The sequence below is a fragment of the Vipera ursinii genome (genome assembly GCF_947247035.1).
Source record: "Vipera ursinii genome assembly, chromosome: 1".
Classification (NCBI taxonomy): domain Eukaryota; kingdom Metazoa; phylum Chordata; class Lepidosauria; order Squamata; family Viperidae; genus Vipera; species Vipera ursinii.
In genome coordinates this window covers 84,221,145-84,244,018 of record NC_139512.1, presented here as the reverse complement: position 1 = coordinate 84,244,018, position 22,874 = coordinate 84,221,145, and the positions used below count along the sequence as shown (strand labels likewise).

Sequence of the window (22,874 nt, the reverse complement as noted above, 5' to 3'; positions counted from 1 at the left end):
ATTTGGCGTCTTGAAATCAGTGAAATGGTCAAAGTCTTGTTCAGATAAAAAAGTCTTTTACCCGTGTTTGAAGATGTAAAGAATCTTTAGTGTATAATTATACGGTAGTCTTCCCTTAATGACGGCCCTGTTTAGTAACTGTTTAAAGACAAGACTTTGCTGGAAAGGTGACTTTAAGTCCTCACACTTACAACTGCTGCAGCATCCCCATGGTCACACGATTGAGATTTGGGCAGTTGAGACCAAATGGTTGCAGCATCCCCATGGTCGTGTGCAGGGGTAGGCAACCTTGGCTCTTTTATGACTCATGGACTTCAACTCCCAGAATTCCTGAGCCAGCATAGCATAGCTGGCTCAGGAATTCTGGGAGTTGAAGTCCATGAGTCATAAAAGAGCCAAGGTTGCCTACCCCTGGTCATGTGATTGCCATTTACATGGTATGTAGCCGTTGACAAGCAGAGTCAATGGAGAAATCAGCAGTAAAATCACAAGCTGCAGTCAGGCATTGTCTTGCTTAATGGCTGGGGATGCTTGGCTTGACCATGATGCAAGTGAGATTGTAAACCTGTTGCGGTTGTGTGATGTCTTGCTTAATAATCATGTTTCTAAGCAAGTGTTGCGAGTCCTGATTGTGGTTATTGAACAAGTAGTACCTGACCTAGTTGGTTTATGAGGGCTGCTGTAACTGGCCTGCAAAAATCTCTAGAAAAGGGCCAGAAAATATCCCTTTGCTGCCTTCTAGTAAAGGTAGTCTTTGAGTTACAACAGTTCATTTAGTGACCATAGTGACTTGTGACCATTTTTCACACTTATGGCTGTTGCAGCTTTTACAGGAAGAGAAGGTACTTAGGATAAAGAGAAGATCAGATTTCACCCTGTTGCATCCGTGTTGCTTTCGAAGTCCTTGGTGGTGAGTTTGACTTCAGCTGTCTGCAGCCTAGTGACGGGCCATATTGCTATGGCCGGTCTTTCCTCCGCCAATTTGGAGGGCTGCCCCGGATCGAGTGGAAAGGCTGCTACCCTCTCACAATGAACAGGGGTCCCCTCCTCGCTCGTCACCCCTACAGGTGACTTTCGACCCCTTCCAGGGTCCCCCATCAAAGTGAAATCAGACATGGAAAGATGGAGCTCACGTCGGCAAACTAGAAGTCTTTTTATAGCATTCTTCATTATTTCTTTCTATATACCAAAAGAAAATATATCCCCACCATTCTCATGTTGGTTCTTCACTGAATTTCAAATAAGCAATGAAGTTTTCGACTGAAACCTATTTTCTTTTTTCCCCCCTTACTGCAAATGATATCTCAATTGGCTTGACCTCTAAATCACAAAGCATTAGGTAGCTCTAATTATTGGAGTATCTGTTAGAGTCATAAGTGGGAATAATAAGTAGATTATGCAAGGCAGAGTGTCTACATTCATAGTATAGCAAGGTTTGGCCTTTCACCATAAAGTGCTATTGGCTTCAATCTACAATTCATTCAAGATAGCATTTTCCATATGCTGATAACTCCTGAAATAATTAATGTGATTTTAAGTTGTGGAAGGAAGTATCTGAAGCCATGCTTTCCAGTATTTTTGTAGTTTGTATTTGCATGTCATTTCATTCATAATAGATAGACTATAATACCAGTCTTAAACCTTTAATGGTTTAAAAGAAAGCAGCTGGACACATACTTTTATCTTAGTGCATTCCTTGCAGAATTTAATTTTTTTGTAATTTTATTGAAAATTACAGTTAGAAGACATAAAAACTAATAAATGCAAAAAAGTAAGAAAAAGGAAAAGAAATAAAAAGAAAAGTTTATAAAAAAGTAATTTTCCTCTCATCACAAGTATAAACAATTTTAATAATTTATTACTAACTCTTAAAATATAACAAGCACTCTCTTCATCCCATATCTCACCTGTTAACTATAAACAAAATCCAAAACCTCGTAATTCATTATTTATTAGCAACAGTTCAAAAATCACTACATGTCCATTTTAACCATGATGAAATAAATTAACTCTACATTTGTAAAGCAAAGTGTAGATGACAGAGGGAAAGAAATGCTGCTTATTAGGAAACAACCAGACAATAAAAGGCAGGAGCTCCTAAAGACCTAAAAATCAGAGAAAGAAATTTAGGAAAAACCCATCCTAATTGACTAGACTGTTGAAACCAGTGGCAGAAAGTTTGTACTTTCACATTTGCCAAATTCTGTTAATGTAGCCTTGCAGTAAAGTGGAATTGTTTCATCTAAGTATATAAGTCTAATAAACTAAACTAATTATATTTCCTGTTTACCTGGGAAGGCTGACAATATTTCTTCTCTCTTTTTTTAACAATCTTGGCTTTTAGTTCCCTTCAAATAATATCCAAAACCTTTATTTCTATTCATTTTATCCCTTTTCAGAGAATTCAAGACTTTAACAAATCTCTTTTGTACATCCAACAAGAAAAACCTATCCAAATCACTTTTCCAGTTTTATACTTGTATGTCCCTTTTAAATATTAAGACTTCAACTGGTTTCATTTGTGTACCCAATATATCATGTTCCATATCGTTCTTGTAACTTGTCATATTTAAATCCACATTCAAATCAATTACAATCTTACCCGCTATAGCTTGTTCTTCTTCTGTGACATCATTAACACGCCATCTATCTATAGTATCAGACATTCTTAATTTCTGAGTCCATTCTTCAAAAATGTCCTTCAGAACATCCATTGTTAAAGTATTTTGATCCATTCTTTGTTAACATGTAGAGTTTGAAAATTCTTCTCCTTTAATTGTAATCTTTATTTTATTTTTTTCTATTTCCCCCTATTGCCCACACTTCAAAGTCCTATCCTATCCTATTTTTTCCCACAAGGAACTCAAACAACCAGTTTTCCATAGGAAGGACATTTATAATTAATTTCAAATTTTTATTCCAAATGCCTCTTGTGGAATGTCGTCTGAATTCCTATGAGGGAGGGCATGCAATCCAGAGGAACAAAAGTCAGCAAAGGTTTGATTGTCTGGGAAGAGAGTCAAAACAACTCCTTGGAATTCTCAGAGTATATGTTTAACGCTGTAAATAATCTGCTTTAATTTGGCAAGATTTCTGTCTATAGGTGAGGAATAATAAAGGAAACTGCTTAGAACAGGGGTCTTCAAACTTGGCCCTTTTATGACTTTTGGACTTCAACTGGCTGAGGAATTCTGGGAGTTGAAGTCCACAAGTCATAAAAGTTTGAAGACCCCTGGCTTAGAAGAACCTCAGTGCATCTTTCTTGTTGTTTGGAGCCTGACATCTCAGAAACTGAAAGTTGAAAAATGTTTGTTTTTAACTTTCCAAAATTTGCAAAAAATTTCATCTCAGATACAATGGTTTCAGAAAAGTATTGTCCCAGATGCATGCTGCACTACTGCACCTCATTTTTAGTGATTACAAATACCAACCTTTTATGTTTATCATTTTTCTTCTTCCTCATCTCTAGGCTGAATTGTTCCCTTGGAATGATTTCAGTGGGAATGCAAGCATCTCCTGAATCTGTACTGTTGAGATATCTCTTATTAAGTAGGTCTGCATACATATTCCTGTTGTAGTTTAGAGATTGGCAGCATTGTACTAAATCAATATCAATAGGATTGTGTCTGTTTCTAAAATTGCCCCATCTGACTACTTACTTTTAGATTGCTTTAATTAAAATAAATGAAATTGTCATGCCAACTATGGCAGCCATTTTATGAAAGCATGAAAATTCTATCTTTGAAAATTCCAAGTTTGTCTCTTGGCACAAAGGTGATGATGCCTATCCCTGGTTTATTCTGAATAAACTTCAGAAATCAGTGAGGTTATATGCTTGTTTAGATATTGCTGAAGGAATATTAAAACTTTTTACAGAACAGGGCTTCCGGTTCTGGATTGCGGCACAGCCAGACCTGTGATGCGATCGCTCCTCACGTTGTCTGGATTTCTTTCGCCAGGGGGCCCCTGTAAAGGGGTCGAAAGTTGCCCTGGAGGGGTGACGAGCGGGGGAGAGGATTCTCCACTCGATGGTAGAAGGGTGGCAACCCTCCTGTCGGCTTGGAGCAACTCTTCAGACCGACAAAGGATCGGCCACTCCCATGGCCCATCAATTCAGCCGTTTCCTGTCGAGCCAAACTCACAATCAAGCACTTGAAAGCATAGCGGAGAAACTGAGTGAGACCTGCCTTCTCTTTATTCCAACTGTTTACCGGTTCCTGTTAAAAGCCTCTTGAATGTGCTTCCCCCTGCAAGGAGAGAGGGAAGGGATTTTTTTCCCCACCCTCCTTAATGGCGGCATTTGACTACACTGGGAGAAAAAAACCTTGAACAAAATACTATTAACTAATTGGACTCACATCCCTTCTATTTTTGATGACCCAAAAACTCTTATCTTCATGGGAACTGGCTATCCTATTTATTTGATTAAAAAAGGGAGAAAAAAAGTAAAAAAAAACACGTAGGACTTAAATTTGATAAAATTTACTCTGTCTGAAAAGGATTCTAAGTACTCTGGGGACATCTTGTGGCCAAGCCTGGTACAGCAAGTGAATATTACTGGTAAATAATTTTGTTTATAATTTGGATCTGTCCTTGGCACTAGCTAAAGATAAAAACCTGAAACAGCTGGGAGGCGAATTCATCTTTTAAGATTTGTGGAGGTGAACAGTTACTGACTTTTGTTTAAAAATTAGCCTCCACTAAAGCAGGGCTTTTCAACCACTGGTACGGGTACCACCTGTGATACATTGGCACCTGCCAGGTGGTACACGACTATCCTAGAAAAGTGGTAGCGGGGGACGGGATTGAGTTGAACTGGTGGTAGCACCGCACAAGCCTGAGTGAGAGATGGCTGGAGCTGCAGGGCTGTCAGGGATCAGCGGAAGCACCAGGATCAGTGCTTCTTTGGGGCTGTCAGGGCTCAGTGGAAGTGCCAGGATCAGTGCCAGGCTCCAGCTGGAGCTTGGCGCTGATCCTGGTGCTTCTGCTGAGCCCAGAAGAAGCGCCAATCAGCTGGAATGTTGCAGCATCTCCAGGGTCTTGTGATTTACATTCAGATGCTTGGCAACTGATTCATATTTATGATGGTCACAGTGTCCCAGGGTCATGTGAAGTGACCAAAACCTGCTGCAACCACCCAGCAGATGGGGGGAATAAAAACCAAACAACCCCCCCCCCCCATTCCCGCTGCCAATCCTCAACAGAAATGCTTATAACAATGAAAACCTCAGACAGGAGGAAGAGTGCCGCCGGGCAGGAAGGCAGGTGTCTTGCTCAGCTGTGGCTTTTTTCAGTGCCATTGTAACTTTGAACAGTCACTAAGTGAACTGTTGTAAGTCAAGGACTACCTGTACTTCATCACTTTTTTTCCTTTTTTTTTTTTTGGTCATCAAGTTTTGACACCTTGCTAGGCGACTGGTGGTACTCAGATGTTGCCATATCCTAAAAGTGGTACAATGGGTGAAAAGGTTGAAAAGCCCTGCACTAAAGCAATATTTACAACTATCCCAAAAATGGAGGGTGACCAGCCATAAACTTCGCTTGACTATAAGCTTATACTTGAAACAATTTGCGAAGTCACTGAGACATTTATCTCCAGACTGAAAAATCAAGGTGCTAGCTTCAATCTACAAACTGAAACCCAGACTTCAACTAAAGAACTTACAATCCAGGAAACAACAAAATTGGAACAAACTACTATTGAGACAGAGGACTATAAAGAACAACAACAAGATATTGAAAAATCTAATATCCAAAGCTTGATTCCACCCAAAGAACCCACAATCTTAAAAGTACAAGGAACTATCACTAAGACAGAGAACTCTAAGGAACAACAACAAAGTATGGGAAAACTTAATACTCAAATCTTGACTTTACCTAAAGAGCCTATATCAAGTACAAGACAGTAATGCAAAAATAGAGGATGTGAAAGATCAACAAAGACAGCTTATTGAGACCCTGGATAGCCAAGCACCAACTACAAAATTGGGTAGGACCTTTTACTTAAAGCAGATGAACCCAGAGGGAAGAAGAATCCAAACCGAATCGAAGACAAAAACATAAGAGCAAATACAGAGACTTGAATCAACAGGGCAACAACCTAATGATTACAAATGATTTAGCTTTTGTGGATCATCGATGGTTAGATGGTCTCCTTTGATTCAAATAATATGTATTGGTGCAAAGGGAGACCTATCTGGCAACCTAGGCTATGGTCTGGAAACCTGATTGGCAAAAAAGAAAGGTAGAGTTAGATTTAAAAAATGAGTTGTTAGAGAGCTACCAAAGGCTTGTTAGCTGCGAAGTCGTGTCCGACCCATCACGACACTATCGACAATGTTCCTCCAGGCCTCTCTGTCCTCTACCATCTTCTGGAGTCCATTTAAGCTCACACCTACTGCTTCGGTGACTCCATCCAGCCACCTCATTCTCTGTGGTCCCCTTCTTCTCTTGCTCTCAATCTTTCCCAGCATTAGGCTCTTCTCCAGTGAATCCTTCCTTCTCATTAGGTGGCCAAAGTATTCGAGTTTTAGCTTCAGGATCTGGCCTTCTAAAGAGCAATCAAGGTTGCTATCTAGGACTGACCAGTTTGATCGCAGGAGTCTTCTCCAGCACCATAGTTCAAAGGCTTCAATTCTTTGGCGCTCAGCCTTTGTTATGGTCCAGCTTTCACTGCCATACATTGCAACTGGGAAGACCATCGCCTTGACTATACACACTTTTGTTGACAGGATGATGTCTCTGCTTTTTAGTGTGCTGTCTAGATTTGCCATGGCTTTCCTCCCGAGGAGCAAGCGTCTTTTAATTTCTTGGCTACAGTCCCCATCTGCAGTGATCTTGGAGCCCAGGAAAATAAAATCTGTCACTACCTCCATTTCTTCCCCATCTATTTGCCAGGAATTGAGACGGCAGGATGCCATGATCTTGGTTTCCTTAATGTTTAGTTTCAACCCAAGTTTTGCACTCTCCTTCTTCACTCGCAAAAAGGGGCGGCCGGATGCCATGATCTTGGTTTTCTTAATGTTTAGTTTCAACCCAAGTTTTGCACTCTCCTTCTTCACTCGCAACAAGAGGCTCTTTAGTTCCTCTTCACTTTCTGCCATTAGAGTGGTATCATCTGCATATCTTAGGTTGTTGATGTTTCTTCCGGCAATCTTAATTCCAACTTTTGATTCATCTAGCCCTGCCTTTCTCATGATGTGCTCTGCATATAAGCTAAATAGGCAAGGCGACAGTATACAGCCTTGCCGGAGACCTTTCCCAATTTTGAACCAATCAGTGGTTCTGTGTCCAGTTCTCACTGTTGCTTCTTGGCCCGCATATAGGTTTCTCAAGAGACAAATAAGATGGTCTGGTATGCCCATCTCTTTAAGGACTTGCCACAGTTTGTTATGATCCACACAATCAAAGGCTTTAGCATAGTCAATGAAGCAGAAGTAGATGTTTTTCTGGAACTCTCTAGCTTTCTCCATGATCCATCGTATGTTAGCAATTTGATCTCTTGTTCCTCTGCCTCTTCGAAATCCTGCCTGTACTTCTGGTAGTTCTCGATCCACATACTGCTGGAGTCTAGCTTGTAGAATTTTAAGCATAACTTTACTAGCATGAGAAATGAGTGCAATGGTGCGATAGTTTGAACATTCTTTGGCACTGCCTTTCTTTGGAATTGGAATGTAAACTGATCTTTTCCAATCCTGTGGCCACTGTTGAGTTTTCCAAATTTGCTGGCAAATTGAGTGTAGCACTTTTACTGCATCGTCTTTTAAGATTTTGAATAGCTCAGCTGGAATACTGTCACCTCCACTAGCTTTGTTGTTGCTCAGCTTTTCTAAGGCCCACTTCACTTCACATTCTAGGATGTCTGGCTCGAGGTCAGTGACCACCTCATTGTGATTATCAGGGACGTTAAGCTCATTCTTGTATAGTTCTTCTGTGTAATTTTGCCACCTCTTCTTAATCTCTTCTGCCTCTGTTAGGTCCCTGCCATTTTGGTCCTTTATCACGCCCATTTTTGCATGAAACGTTCCTTTCATCTCTCCAATTTTCTTGAAAAGATCTCTGGTCCTCCCTATTCTATTGTTTTCTTCTATTTCTTTGCATTGTTCATTTAAGAAGGCATTCTTATCTCTTCTAGCTATTCTCTGGAATTCTGCATTCAATTGGGCATATCTATGTTTTTCTCCCTTGCCTTTCGCTTCCCTCCTTTCCTCAGCTATTTGCAAAGATTCCTCAGACAGCCATTTTGCTTTCTTGCATTTCTTTTTCTTTGGGATGGTTTTGGTTGCTACCTCTTGTACAATGTTGCGAACCTCTGTCCATAGTTCTTCAGGCACCCTGTCTATCAGATCTAATTCCTTAAATCTATTTGTCACCTCTACTGTATATTCAACGGGGATATGATTTAATTCATACCTGACTGGCCTGGTGCTTTTCCCTACTTTCTTTAATTTAAGCCTAAACTTTGCAAGGAGAAGCTCATGGTCTGAGCCACAGTCAGCTCCTGGTCTTGTTTTTACTGACTGTATAGAGCTTCTCCATCTTTGGCTGCAGAGCATATAGTCAATCTGATTTCTGTGTTGACCGTCTGGTGATGTCCATGTGTAAAGCCGTCTCTTGGGTTGTTGGAAAAGAGTGTTTGCTATCACCATCGTATTCTCTTGACAAAATTCTATCAGCCTGTGCCCTGCTTCATTTTGTACTCCAAGGCCAAACTTGCCTGTTATTCCAGTTATCTTTTGGCTTCCTACTTTAGCATTCCAATCCCCCATGATGATAAGGACATCATTTTTGGGTGTTAGTTCTATAAGGTGCTGTAGAGCTTCATAGAACTGGTCAATTTTATCCTTTTTAGCACTGGTGGTTGGGGCATAGACCTGGACTACTGTGATATTGAATGGTTTGCCTTGGATTCGAACTGAGATCATTCTGTCATTTTGGGGATTGCATCCCAGTATTGCTTTTCCTACTCTTTTATTGACTATGAAGGCTACTCCATTTCTTCTGAGGGATTTTTGCCCGCAGTAGTATACCTGATGGTCATCTGAATTAAATTCACCCATTCCTGTCCATTTTAGTTCGCTGATACCTAAGATGTCGATGTTTAGTCTTGTCATCTCTTGTTTGACCACGTCCAGCTTTCCTTGTTTCATGGATCTTACATTCCAGGTTCCTATGTAGAAAAAATCTTTACAGCATCGGACTTTCCTTTCACCACCAGACATATCCACAGCTGAGCGTCCTTTCAGCTTTGGCCCAGTCGCTTCATTCTTTCTGGCGCTACTAGACCCAGATTGTTGGGGGCAATAAGCTGACTTTGTAATAATGCCGCTTTGGCGGGGGCCGAAAGCCCAAATAAGCAGGCATATACGTAGAATGAAGGCTATTGCTAAGCACATTGGTTTGTGCTTAAATTGTAAGCCGCCCTGAGTCTTCGAAGAAGGGCGGGATATAAATGGGATTAAAATAAAAAATAAAATAAATAAATACTAGCCCTCTGCTCTTCCCCAGTAGCATATTGGACGCCTTCCAACCTGAGGGGCTCATCTTCCAGCATCATATCATTTTGCCTTTTGGTACTGTCCATAGGGCTTTCATGGCAAAGATACTGGAGTGGTTTGCCATTTCCTTCTCCAGTGGATCACGTTTTGTCAGAACTCTCTGCTACTCTCTTAGTAATCTGTGATCTGTTAGGATCTGAATAGAAAAACATGTTTGAATATTTTAATTAAGAACTAAGAATTAGCTAAAATTTAAAACAATTTGGTTATGTATAAGTAGATGTAGATTGATAAATATAGTCTGTTCTATTAGTTACGTGTGAGGTATCAGGATGTGAAATAGAAAATGTCTATTAGGTAGAGTTTAGTTATTCAGCTATTGTGTGTATGTTAGATGGAGAACAGGAACCTACATGAATAATTCAAGCAGAGTGGGTACCCACAATAATTCGTCAGAAGATGTCTGCGCAGCACGGAGAGAGAAAGGAAGGAACAAGGTAAAAGACCAACCACACCCTGCCATACATCACAAACATTGCTCGGAGGTGGGAGATACTTCCAATGTAATCTACCGAATCCCCTGCATGGATTGCCTCTGTGACTATATAGGACAGACAGGGAGGAAGCTAACCACCAGATTTCAAGAACACAAGCCAGCGGTCAGATGAGGAGACCTGAACTCATTGGTAGCCTCACACTGCAATGAACAAGGACACACATTCAACTTTGCAGAGACTAAGATTGTTAAATGAGCAGACACAAAAACAGCCAGGAAAGTGATTGAAGCCTAGGAAACAGGCCCCTCGTCAGTCAACAGGAGTGCTGATCTACCACCAGTCTATCAAGAACTTAGAAGGTGAGGGCTGGGCATTACAAGCAAAGGACAGCTAATGACTTAAAAGCCAGCTATCAGCACACCCCAATCAACATCTAAAAAGCCACTTACAGCAGGCATTACAAATACCATACAAAGGACAGCACACACTCTGCTAGAGAGAAGTTCCCTGAAGTCCTCTGGTTTCAGTGACAGACCCAGATTGGATCCTGCAATATTATCCTGGGACACACATGTTTGCCTTCATTTGTGAGTAAAATGTATGCATGAATATTAAGATGGTGAAAAGGAAGAGCATCTCCTGTCAGCTTTCTAAAACAAATTTAAACATTTCTTTTTCCTACCTCATGTTGGGATGAACATTCAGTACAAAGCAACTGTTCCACCTTGTGACTGGGAGGTCAGCTAAAGAAACTGGAGCTATTAAGAGAGATAGCCTATGTGCTAGTATTATTTACTATCAAGTCTTGAGGGTAGTGCTTTTTATCTCCTTTATACAGACTACATTCTGAGTCAGTTGTGAACGTGCTTGGGTTTAAAAGATGAGGCGGCAGAGGTAAAAAGAAACATGCCTAGCACGAGACTTGCCATAAAGTGAAACCTCTGTAATCAGAATCAGCCTGTTAATGAAAAACAGATGTTTGAGATAGATAGCAAGAGAGCTGGCAAGGAGTCACCTAGCATGACTGGCAATAAACTTGTTACTTCACCCTGGCTGCAGGCAATTTGAGAAGACACGAGTGGGGAATAGTTGTAGGCTTGCTTTCTGATTGTGAACTGGCACACCCAAACTAGAGCACTCTCATGTTAGCATATTGTGGATGTAGTTTGATCAACTCAAAATAGGAACAAAAACTTGAAATCCTGACATCAGGAAAATAAGCAACTAAGCAGGAAATTGGCATTTTATTAAGGATTGAGCTTTATTTTAGCTAAATAAGCATAGAGGTTGCTTCCTAAAATACTACTATTCCAGAAAGAGACTCTCTTTCCAGACTTATGTATCACAATTTGGATTTTTATTTAAGAATTTAATTAAGAATTAAGCACTTTGCCCTGAAATACATGAACTCCTAGTTATTTTATGTAATATAATTCTACAAATAGTAAATCCAGAACTTATCACGTTCTGATGACTCCATGAATATCCCTTGATAATTGTAATTTCCTTGATAATAATTCAGTAAAAATTTGTAATTGCTTTCTTTTGGGATTTCACAGTCTAGCCTACATCAGAAGTACTAACCAATCTCCCCTCCCTTCCTCTCTTTGGTGTAACAAGACTTCTCTAAATTAAGCTCAGCTTGTGGGATTTGCAAGCATAACAGCAAATGCAATGGACTCTCAATGCTATTACAATAACAATAAATGAAAAATAAAAGTTGTACCTTTTTGTTCAACCCAAGAAATGGTAGATATAAGCAAGCTTATTTAGGTCAATGTAAATGTCAGGTACAATCTATTAGCACAGTGAGTCTGTTTTTAACTATAATCTTATGAAAGAGATGATTATGTAACTAGATTTAAAAAAACTATGGCTCAATACTAGAGCATGTCCTTTATACGGAAAAAGTTGCTGATTCAATCTCTGGCATCTTCAGATAGAATGCAGTGTTATGTAATTTCTGATGAGGATGAAGAACTGCTGGATGATTTTCGTGAAATATTTACCACAGAAAACATATTTCAGTCTGAGACAAAAGGAAATGATAGATGTGTACTAATATTTGATTGGTTGATTATGTGTCACCAAATCTGTGTCAACTATTACCAACCTCATAAATAGATCTTCTGTGAAATTATCTTTCCCCAAACTAGCCCTTCAAGGCTTCCAAGGATGTATCCATAATCACTGTAATTCAATCACCCTTACTGATATTCATTATCTTGCCTTTCCTTCCAGTTTTTCCAGCATTACAGACTGCTCAAGGGAGCTGGGTCTTTGCATAATGTGTTCAAAATATGATAATGGAGTCCGATCATTTGTGCTAAAACTCTGGATTGGTTTCTTCTATGATCTGATTGCTTGTTTACTTGGCTGCCCATGGTAATCCAAGGAATCTTTTCCAACATCCAAACTTCAAGACCATCAATGCTCTTTCTATGCTGTTTCTTTAGAGTTCAACTTTCATTTCCATAGAGTATCACAGGGAATATAATTGTTTGAACAATTCTGAATTTCATTGGTAGAAGCATATTGGGACATGAATATCTCTCCCGAGGCCATCATTGCTATCCCACCAAATTCTAGAACATGACATTTCTTCACTGCTAGTTCTTTTACTGTTGATAGTAGAATCTAAAAAGCAGCATCTATTCATCACTTCACTTTAGTATCCTTGTTCAGCTCTGGTTGCTGTATCCATTGTCATTATTTTGGCTTTCTTTACATTTAAACTGTAGCCAGTGGTGGGATTCAACCGGTTTGCACCACTTCAGCAGAACCAGTAGCTAATTTTTTGTTGCCCACGCCCCAAATGGACTTCCGGAAATGGCATCCACAGAGAGAACCAGTTGTTCACATATTTGAATCCCACCACTGATCTTAGCCCTATTTTTTTCCTTGTTGATACTTAACTTTCAGTACTACAGTTTGCAGATCATTTGCATTGCCAGATGCAACACATGGCCTTCCTACAGAGACCACCTTGTGCCATTCTGAGATAGTGAGAATGGTACCTGCTTTCAGAATGGCTCAAAGCTATCTTTCTAGGAAGGTCATGTGAAAGTGAAATGCAACTGATTAAGCACTGTAGCAGTTTTATTTTGCCACGAAGAAATCAAAGTTATAAGCTGAGTTGTTCCTCATATTTTCTATATTTAAATATGTTGTTTATGTATTCAATTTATATGGTGCCCATCTATCCACGAAACTCTAGGTTGCATATAAAATAAAAACCAATGAATTCCATTAAACCCTAAACAAACTCCACATAAAACTGTATCAAGCTCAGAAAAACATAAAAACACTAATCACGTGTATATCTATTGTGTTGTTTTGCACATCTCTTTATCTTTATGTAGGATGGGTAATCGTAATATGCAGAATAAAATAATCTTTTATAGGTACATTTTATAACTAGCATCCAAAACAGAAAAATCACCTTAAAGTGCGTACAGTAGAAAACAGATTTCTGGACAATTTATACACATGTATTCATAATTGTAACTTGAGGTACCTAGTTCTTACTGTCAAGTGCAGGATATTCTATTACTATTTTAATCTATTTGCAGTTGTAATAGAAAACACCTCTGTTTCCTTATTTTAGATAAGCAGACTTCCTGTCAAGGAAAGGCTACTGGCACCTGTGCATAGGAAATGTGTCCTTTTTTTGATCTATTTATTATGAGTCAGAGAAGAACAGCTAGGAACGCTTCCTTTCTCCTTTACAGAAAACATCAGCAGAAAGAACAGAATTCATGGTTGAACTCAGATTTGTCTCTGGGATCTGAGTTTCATTTGCATTCATTTTTTATCTGCTACTAACTTTTCCCTTCTTCCTCTTTTGTGCTTGCCTAGCTCGTTTCATCTAACCCTCTAAATAAATTCATAGGTAAGATATGGTTCACAGAATAACTTGAGTTGAAGATGGGTTACATAACAAATCACACTTTTTCCACCTGGACCACATATAAGGGATAAAGTTCGCTGAGCTTTCCTCAGCTATATCCATGTTAATATTTAAAATCATCCTTAGACTAGATAGGTACTGTTACCACAGCTTCTCTTTCTCAAAGAAATATTAGAAATAAAAAGAATGAATCAAAGGTGCAAAGATTATGAGAAGATGAAATGTACTGCCTTTTTGAATTCTGTCAAAAATTATTGTACCACTATGAAAATATTTGGCCTTATATTTTTTATCCTGCAGTGCATTATGAACTACTATGTGCTTGTATTCTTGACAAATGATGGTGTAGATTACCTAGGAAACTCTAGTCTCATTTGATTAGAATGAAACACATTTTAAAAATTGAATTCTCATTAACTACCACAGGGGTTTATATGCTTCTTATGGGAATGGGCATCTAACTCCCTCTGAAAATGTTTTTAATTGTTGGGAAAGTATGTTTCAATGTCCAAAATAATTTCACTTTAAAAGTTAACTAACATAGAATTTAATTCAAAATGGAAACATTCCTGGACCAAACCTTAATATATTTGTATGCCATCCAACATTCTTTTATGTAAAAAGTTCACATTTCAGTTTCATGTGATTTTTTTAAAGAACAGTCTCAGTTTGACGCAATTTATTTTAACTTAAAATTTTATTTGGTGAGTTGTACTGTGTTCACACCATGGTTCTTGATATTTATTCTTGCTTCAACCTTAATAGTGATTTTAATCACTACTGCTAAGCTTGTAAGCCGCCCTGAGTCTTCGGAGAAGGGCGGGATATAAATGGAATTAAAATAAAAAATATAAATAATAACTATGACTTCTTTGATTTTGTTCTGATTTAAAATATTTTTTTTTACTCATTTGTGCTTTATATTTTTGGTTTTTAAATTTGTTTTCTATTTTCTATTTGCGTTTGTATACTTTCTCTAAAAAGTCAAAGAAAAGCCAGTTTGAACAAGTGGTTAAGGTGGTGACTTAGGAACTAGCAGACTGTGTGTTTTAGTCCTACCTTAGGTCTGAAAGCTGGCTGGGTAACTACAGGTGAACCTCGAAAAATTAGAATATCGTTCAAAAGTTCATTTATTTCAGTAATGCAACTTAAAAGGGGAAACTAATATATGAGATAGACTCATTACATGCAAAGCAAGATAGTTCAAGCCGTGATTTGTCATAATTGTGATGATTATGGCTTACAGCTCATGAAAACCCCAAATCCACAATCTCAGAAAATTAGAATATTGTGAAAAGGTGCAATATTCTAGGCTCAAAGTGTCCCACCCTAATCAGCTAATTAAGCCATAACACCTGCAAAGGGTTCCTGAGCCTTTAAATGGTCTCTCAGTCTGGTTCAGTAGGAATCACAATCATGGGGGACTGCTGACCTGACAGTTGTGCAGAAAACCATCATTGACACCTTCCATAAGGAGGGAAAGCCTCAAAAGGTGATTGCAAAAGAAGTTGGATGTTCCCAAAGTGCTGTATCAAAGCACATTAATAGAAAGTTATGTGGAAGGGAAAAGTGTGGAAGAAAAAGGTGCACAAGCAGCAGAGATGACTGCAGCCTGGAGAGGATTGTCAGGAAAAGGCCATTCAAAAGTGTTGGGGACTTTCACAAGGAGTGGACTGAGGCTGGAGTCAGTGCACCAAGAGCCACCACACACAGACGGATCCCGGACATGGGCTTCAAATGTCGTATTCCTCTTGTCAAGCCGCTCCTGAACAACAAAAAACGTCAGAAGCGTCTTACCTGGGCTAAAGAAAAACAGACCTGGTCTGTTGCTCAGTGGTCCAAAGTCCTCTTTTCTGATGAGAGCAACTTTTGCATCTCATTTGGAAACCAAGGACCCAGAGTCTGGAGGAAGAATGGAGAGGCACACACTGCAAGATGCTTGAAGTCCAGTGTGAAGTTTCCACAGTCTGTGTTGATTTGGGGAGCCATGTCATCTGCTGGTGTTGGTCCACTGTGCTTCATTAAGTCCAGGGTCAACGCAACTGTCTACCAGGAGATTTTGGAGCACTTCATGCTTCCTTCCGCAGATGAGCTTTATGGGGATGCCGACTTCATTTTCCAGCAGGACTTGGCACCTGCCCACACTGTCAAAAGCACCAAAACCTGGTTCAATGACCGTGGGATTACTGTGCTTGATTGGCCAGCAAACTCGCCTGACCTGAGCCCCATAGAGAATCTATGGGGCATTGCCAAGAGAAAGATGAGAGACATGAGACCAAACAATGCAGAAGAGCTGAAGGCCGCTATTGAAGCACCCTGGTCTTCCATAACACCTCAGCAGTGCCACAGGCTGATAGCTTCCATGCCACGCCGCATTGAGGCAGTAATTGCTGCAAAAGGGGCCCAAACCAAGTACTGAGTACATATGCATGCTTATACTTTTCAGAGGTCCGATATTGTTCTATGTACACTCCTTGTTTTATTGACTGCATGTAATATTCTAATTTTCTGAGATTGTGGATTTTGGGTTTTCATGAGCTGTACGCCATAATCATCACAATTATGACAAATCACAGCTTGAACTATCTTGCTTTGCATGTAATGAGTCTATCTCATATATTAGTTTCCCCTTTTAAGTTGCATTACTGAAATAAATGAACCTTTACACGATATTCTAATTTTTCGAGTTTCACCTGTACTTGCTCAGTTACTTGCTCAGCCCAACCCACCTCATAGGGTAGTTGTGGGGAAAATAGAAAGAATATTAGGTATGTTTTCCCCCTTGAGTTATTTATAAACAATAAGAAAGGTAGAATCCAAATCAAATAAAGAAAAGAAAAAGTCATTTGAGTTGAGCTGACCTCCTGGGGACTTCACAGATTTAAGACAGAATTAAAGTGGTGGCAGTCCAGAACAAAAATCAATTCACTTACTGCAGAACAGTAAGGTAGTAGCTGGCTTACAGGTATTGCAGACCTTATGCTGGAAAGAAATGAATTTTTGTCCAGGCAAACAGAGCAGTGATCTAACTGCACACTGCTATTAGTACGATCAGTAGTGAACTATTGAGGGTTGGCCTGTGCTGTTCTGGCACCCCAGTGTAAGAAACAAGTTTCTTACTTTCTGCGGACAGCACAGCAAGGATGACATCCCTATGTTGCTAAAGAGAGTAACAGAGTGAAACGAGTACCCCAGAAGCAGCCGAGGGACAGAAACGTCTCTTTTGCAAGCATATTTGGATCAGAAACTCGTAACGTAATTACTGTTCCTCTCAATGGACTTCAGACTGGGGAGTTTTAGTGCATCAAGCAACTACAAAGTTCAGGGACGCTACCGTGCGCGTTCTATCTGACAAATTCAAATAGTAACGTGTTCTCACCACATTGGCCACTTTGCAGCCCCTTCGGTCCTTTTTTTTCCCCTCAGGCCCGCAAGCTGCCCACCTGCCCTATTTCCCAATGTAGTTTTGCAAGCAGAAAAGGAATATCTGTTACCCGACTCACTGTTCATCCAATAAGCATCAGAGAAAGCTTCATGATGGGGGCCCCTTAACCAATGAAGAAAGGGGCGGGATCACAAGGGCGGGGGCGTTGAACTTTCATCAGCTGGCTTTAATAGACAGTTGCAACAGGGCGGCGATCGTGGTAGTTGGGACGTTGCAGCTTTTGGGACTCGCTCCCCCTTTCGCAATAAATATCTGGCATCAGGGCTCCGCAGCCGAAAGCGTCCCATCTCTCTTAGGGTCGGGGTCTCCGAGTCTCCCAAAATGGCCGGCAATCGAGACTACGCTAAGGAGCAGCTGAAGCGCTGGCAAGAGCAGCGGGGCTCCCAGGTACCGACGCCCCTCCCGCCCAGTCCCGGCAGAGTTTGTGCTTCTGGCGCGTCTCCGGGAAAGTCTGTTGGGAATCGCATACGGGGACGGGGACGGGGTGGGCGGAGGACATCAACCTGGAATAGCGTGATGTAGTATAGTATATATCGTTACCCGAGCAGAGAAGCGAGTTTTGTGTTTTTTCGATGGGAGGAGAGAGCAGAGAAGACGGGAGTGCAAATGTGGGCTTAATAACTGGGAACGGAGAACTGCAGTGGGACTCTGGGAGGAGAGTAGACTGGCTAAGCCGAATAGTTTCAGAAATAATTTCTCCTAGGTGTAATATGAGTGGGTTCGTGGGGATCTGTCCAAAATGTGATCTCTGTATGTCTGTCTTCTCTCTCTCTCTTGCAATGACTAAATAGTTTGCTATTTGGGTACTAAGTTCAGATCAGCTAAAAATATGAAATAAAGATTGACCAAAGGGTAAGGTAATTTTATGGATTGTAGGGAGAACTCTGGAAAAAAGTGGCACCTTTTCTTGCAAATTAGTCTAACATAGCTAATGTCTGTATTTGAGGAATTGGATTTACCCTGATATAGTAGTTAAATTATCAGTGATATTCATGTTGTCCTGGAATGCATTTTAATGACTTACTCTCTTTTGTGTCAGTACAAGGAAGGAAGATACTTTCTCAGCATCTATCAGATTCTGTCAAATATGATATGCAATATGTATTATCTTACAAGGAGAAGCTATACATCCTGGTACAATCCAGCTTTTTGAAGCTTATCTTCAAGAGAAATAAATTTAAACTTGATTACAGGTGTCTGTTGGATTGAAAGAAACCTTAAAGAAAAAATTGGTACACGGTACTTTTGCAGAACTGTTGACAGTTTACTAAGGCTAGTTATTAATTCTGAGAAGTAGGTATTGTAATTCAAATCAGATCATTATTTCAGTTATCAGAAAAAATCTACAGGCTTGAATGCTTACTTCTTTCCTACTCAATTTCTCTTTCACTACTCGCCTTTGTCAGCTTTCAAAACAGATGTGGGTGGGTTCACATTTTGGGCTAAGACTTAATACAGTTGCTTTGTAATTTAGCATTGGAACCAACCATCTTGGATTGTAATTCAAGATTTATGGCGTAAGCGTGAGGATCGGAACTCAATAGCTTATTCCACAGATCATGGTTAATAACATGATTTATGGATTTGTTTGAACCTAGCTTGTAGTTTATCCTTCACTTTCTAAGTTGAATGGAAGTCTGTTCAAATTAATATGTCTGATTCTGACTTGAAATATTTTTCAGTTTGAAGTATTAGAATAGAGAAGTAGGGAATATCAATTTATTTGTGGTCCTTTGCATCGTACTTTTGAGAATTTCTAAAAGTGAATGCAATGATGCATTTATGAAGCAGATGAAGCAGTCTTTCATTTGTGCATTAGTAATGTAATGCAATAAACTGCAAGCATAAATATAGCTGGGGAAAACTCAACAAAATGATAGCCAACTGTTTTTATTTTTTATTTTATTAAATAATGTGATACTAATTATTTATTTTAGGCTATTTTGATTCTCATGTTTTCTGTAATAGAATGAAAAGCATTAAAGATGATTTAATCATTTGAATGCATTTGTTTATAATTAGTAAAGTTGAAATTTATTCTCCCTTCAGCATCTTTCAAAGGAACCTTAAGATTTTTATACATAATTTTAACAGTTTTAACTTGGATAGCAAGCAAATGATTCTTCAGCTTAAATATTGTTTTGTATTTTTATAATTCTAACTAAAACAATATGAAAGATGGCTGTGTATAGCAGTACATGAGTGATACTCAGTTTATATAACAAGTTTCCTTTGCTGTTCTCTCCTTCGCTCCCATCCTAATCTGCAACCTACAAAACATATAAAGTATGTGCAACAAGTAGAGTTTGGGAGGATACTTCTGTCCACCAAAGTTATCCTTTTAAATCAGATGAAAATGATTAGATACAGTCAAACGGTATTACTAAAGGTTTCAGTTCAGTTAAGATCCAAATTTATTTCAAGTATTGCTTCCGTCTAGTAAAAGTACATAATTGCTTCATCTCATAGAACTTACTAAAATATGAGTTCATTATGAAGATAAATTTACATGTTGAGGTGAAATGCAATGACATTCAAAGCCCTACATGGCATGGGTCCGGACTACCTACGGGAGCACCTTCTGCCGATGTCAGCACCCCACCGTCCTGTGCGCTCCCACAGAGAGGGCCTCCTCAGGGTGCCACCGCTCAAGGAATGTCGGCTGGTGGCCCCCAGGGGGAGGGCATTCTCAGTGGGTGCGCCAGCCCTCTGGAACACCTTACCTACCGAAATCCGGATGGCCCCTGACCTCCGTACCTTCCGTCGCGACTTAAAAACTTTTTTGTTCCAGCAGGCTGGCCTGGCATGATAGCGTTAATTGGGGTCCCAGTTTGTGTGCATTAGTGTTTCTTATTATTTTATTGTTCGGTCTGTATACCTTCCCTTCCTCTGTACACCGCCCCGAGTCCCTCGGGAGAAGGGCGGTTTATAAAAACTAATAAATAAAATAAATAAATAAATAAATAAATTATTGTGACTAGCACTCTTGACCTGCTGGCTTCTACTTATCTATCCTCCGTGATAAACGGTAGAAGAGGAGAATAAGCAATTTGTAGGGAGTAATTCCATCTCTTGGCTCTGTCCTGTCAGAAAATCTTCAACAAATCCTTTTGAAACACCAGAGGGGGATGATATAAATGAAGAGGGTGATATAGATGAAGATAGCCTGCCATATCTATTTCCGCTGTTACAACTGAATATTTACTGTCTCTTATTCAAATTTGGAAGGTTGCCTGAATCAGGATGCATAGAAATTGAATATTATTTCAATCTTTTTATTTTATTTTAAAACTCAGATTTTCTATTTAATACATTCTAAACTGAAATACATTAAAATTACTTTTACCAACAATATTGTATTTGTAAAATATTTTAAAATAAATCAGTTACTACTTCTCATATACTATTTAAATTATAGACTTTATTAAATACTGAAAGATAATGATACTATATGGCACCTCAATTACTAGAGTAACTCTTGATGGCTTACAGAATAAGGTTAAAACTGTAAGGTCACTGGCCCTTACTTAAATTTGAGATGCCATTAAATGTCTAATCAGGCAACTCAAACAGAGGCTTGTTGAGGAAACAGTGCTGATCAATTGATCAAGTAAAACAGCTGGGTGGCAATCAATCTGGAACACTGGCAGAATTATGTCCAGAAGTGCTACACCTTAAAAAGTTAGTAGTATTGCTTTATAAACTTTGTTAGCCAATGAAAATCAGACAACAGAGTCTTTACATTGTATGGAAAACATCAATCATTCCTGTACATTCCCTTAATCCAGACATGTCAAACTCGTGATGTCACAAGACACATTGGGACTATTTTGTCATTGCCTGCAATCAGGTAGGTGAGGCTTCCGGATGATGCGTCTGGCCCGCGGGCCGGCAGTTTGACAACCCTGCTAATCCCTCCTCTAGTAGATCCTTTCCATGTACATGGTTCCCACACTTGCGTAAAATTTGTCCCTGATGCAAATGCTGATTACAAAAACGAGATAACAGTAGTTAGGCTAAACGATTCCTTTTTGTTCCAGTTACAAAACCCTTCAAAACAATTCACAGGGCAGGCATGACCACCACAGAAGACATGTCTCATAAGTCCAACATCATGATAGTGGGAACCTGAAATAGACCAGTTGTCTAAAATTTGTTAACCAGGTAGAAATATATTGAAATACTCAGAGGGAAAAAAAAGCAATGATAAATTGGGAGTATGAGAACATGTTCTGCCTGTTAGAGGAGATAAAGAGATATAGCATCAAATATAAACATAGTCTTCAGTTAAAAACCACTCAGTGGTGTTGCATAAATGGTACTTATGATCACTCCTCAAAGTCCTGGCCATCCCAACTTTCCTGCAGTAACATGCTCTTGCATGCAAAGCTCCATTTGCACAAGTGGAAGGCATGTGCGCCTGCTGCTCAGGCAAATGGAGCTGTGCAAGTGCGCCTGCCACACAGACACAAATACACACGCCGGGCCACCAAGCTGCAACGGTTGGGGACCGCTGCTCTAAATACTTTTTACAACTTTTACATAAGTGAACAAAGCCACTTCGAAAACCACTGTTAAGATCTACAAAATATCCAAAATAAAGAATAATCTTGTTATTATTTTACTGCCTTTTTTGTTTTTGTGGTTACTGATAGGTCAACAGTTGTTTGTTCTTCTAGGATAGTGATTTCACTGCAGATGCTTGCAGGAGAAAAATGAAGGATAAAACATTTATCAAGCAATTTACAGTGTGGGAATATTCCTGTGTTGTTCAGTCTGCTTTGAAACCTAGAATTTGATAAAAGCACTGCACAAATGCATTAATACAAATTTAGTAAATAGGGTGTGGACAAAATGATTTGATTAGATTTGTTGTTTTATTCTATAAATGTACTGCCTTTTATAAGCACATAATAAATTACTACTGCTACACTAACATTTTAAAACTTAATTAAATTTGAAAGTAGTTAATTTGATTACTCTCCAACCGTTTTTATGTTATAATTATTTTCCCCATCTTTTGTATTTAAAAAATACAATGTAATAACAGGTCATAAAGATTTCTGATATTGCAAATGGCCCTGAGGCCACTTTTTAATGGCTTTCTTATCCATGCTGCAGAGCAGTTTTTTAAAAAAAGATTTATCAAGAATTTTGGAAGTGTGGGAATATTCTTTGTTTTATGAGGTCTCGTGATGAAACTTCCCTGAAGCATGCAACTAGAGATATGCAATAGATTGTCTTGTACACTTGACTTGACACACCTTAATTTGCCACATTGCTGCAGTAAGGGATGTAGCATCCACCTTCTTGGGCATTGGAGAATTTTCTCACTTGATTTTATAATCAAGCTCTCAATCTTTTGAATGTTTCAACTATATTGGAATGTAGTTGAATATAGTTTCAAGTGTATTCCAACTATGTTGTAAAACTACTTTTCGACGCACAAGAAAAGATTGGGAAAACTTTTACTTACTTTATTATTCATTATGCACTCTAACCTCTTGAGTGTAGTATATCTACCA

The 22,874-nt window shown here is 39.2% G+C and overlaps 1 protein-coding gene and 1 long non-coding RNA gene across 4 annotated transcripts in view; one reads left to right on the top strand and one right to left on the bottom strand.

Moving 5' to 3' along the window:
- LOC310639618 (catalase-like) overlaps positions 1 to 22,874 on the top strand; it is a 46,701-nt gene that overhangs the window by 5,760 nt on the left and 18,067 nt on the right. The window contains exon 1 of one of the 2 annotated variants that reach the window (XM_083361403.1): positions 17,514 to 17,736. The exons of the other annotated variant lie outside the window; for it this stretch is intronic. Coding sequence (XP_083217529.1) covers positions 17,671 to 17,736 — 66 coding nt within the window. The 5' untranslated portion in view covers positions 17,514 to 17,670. Of the gene's footprint in view, positions 1 to 17,513; positions 17,737 to 22,874 lie in introns of those variants that run through there. 2 annotated transcript variants of the gene reach the window in all.
- On the bottom strand, positions 1,832 to 10,740 carry LOC310639692. 2 transcript variants are annotated; one of them, XR_014492373.1, is made up of 3 exons: positions 10,677 to 10,740; positions 3,868 to 4,124; positions 1,832 to 3,569 (listed from the first exon to the last, which is right to left on the bottom strand). It is a non-coding gene; the product is annotated as an uncharacterized lncRNA (long non-coding RNA). The 2 variants fall into 2 exon arrangements; XR_014492372.1 differs by having other exon boundaries at positions 1,832 to 4,124.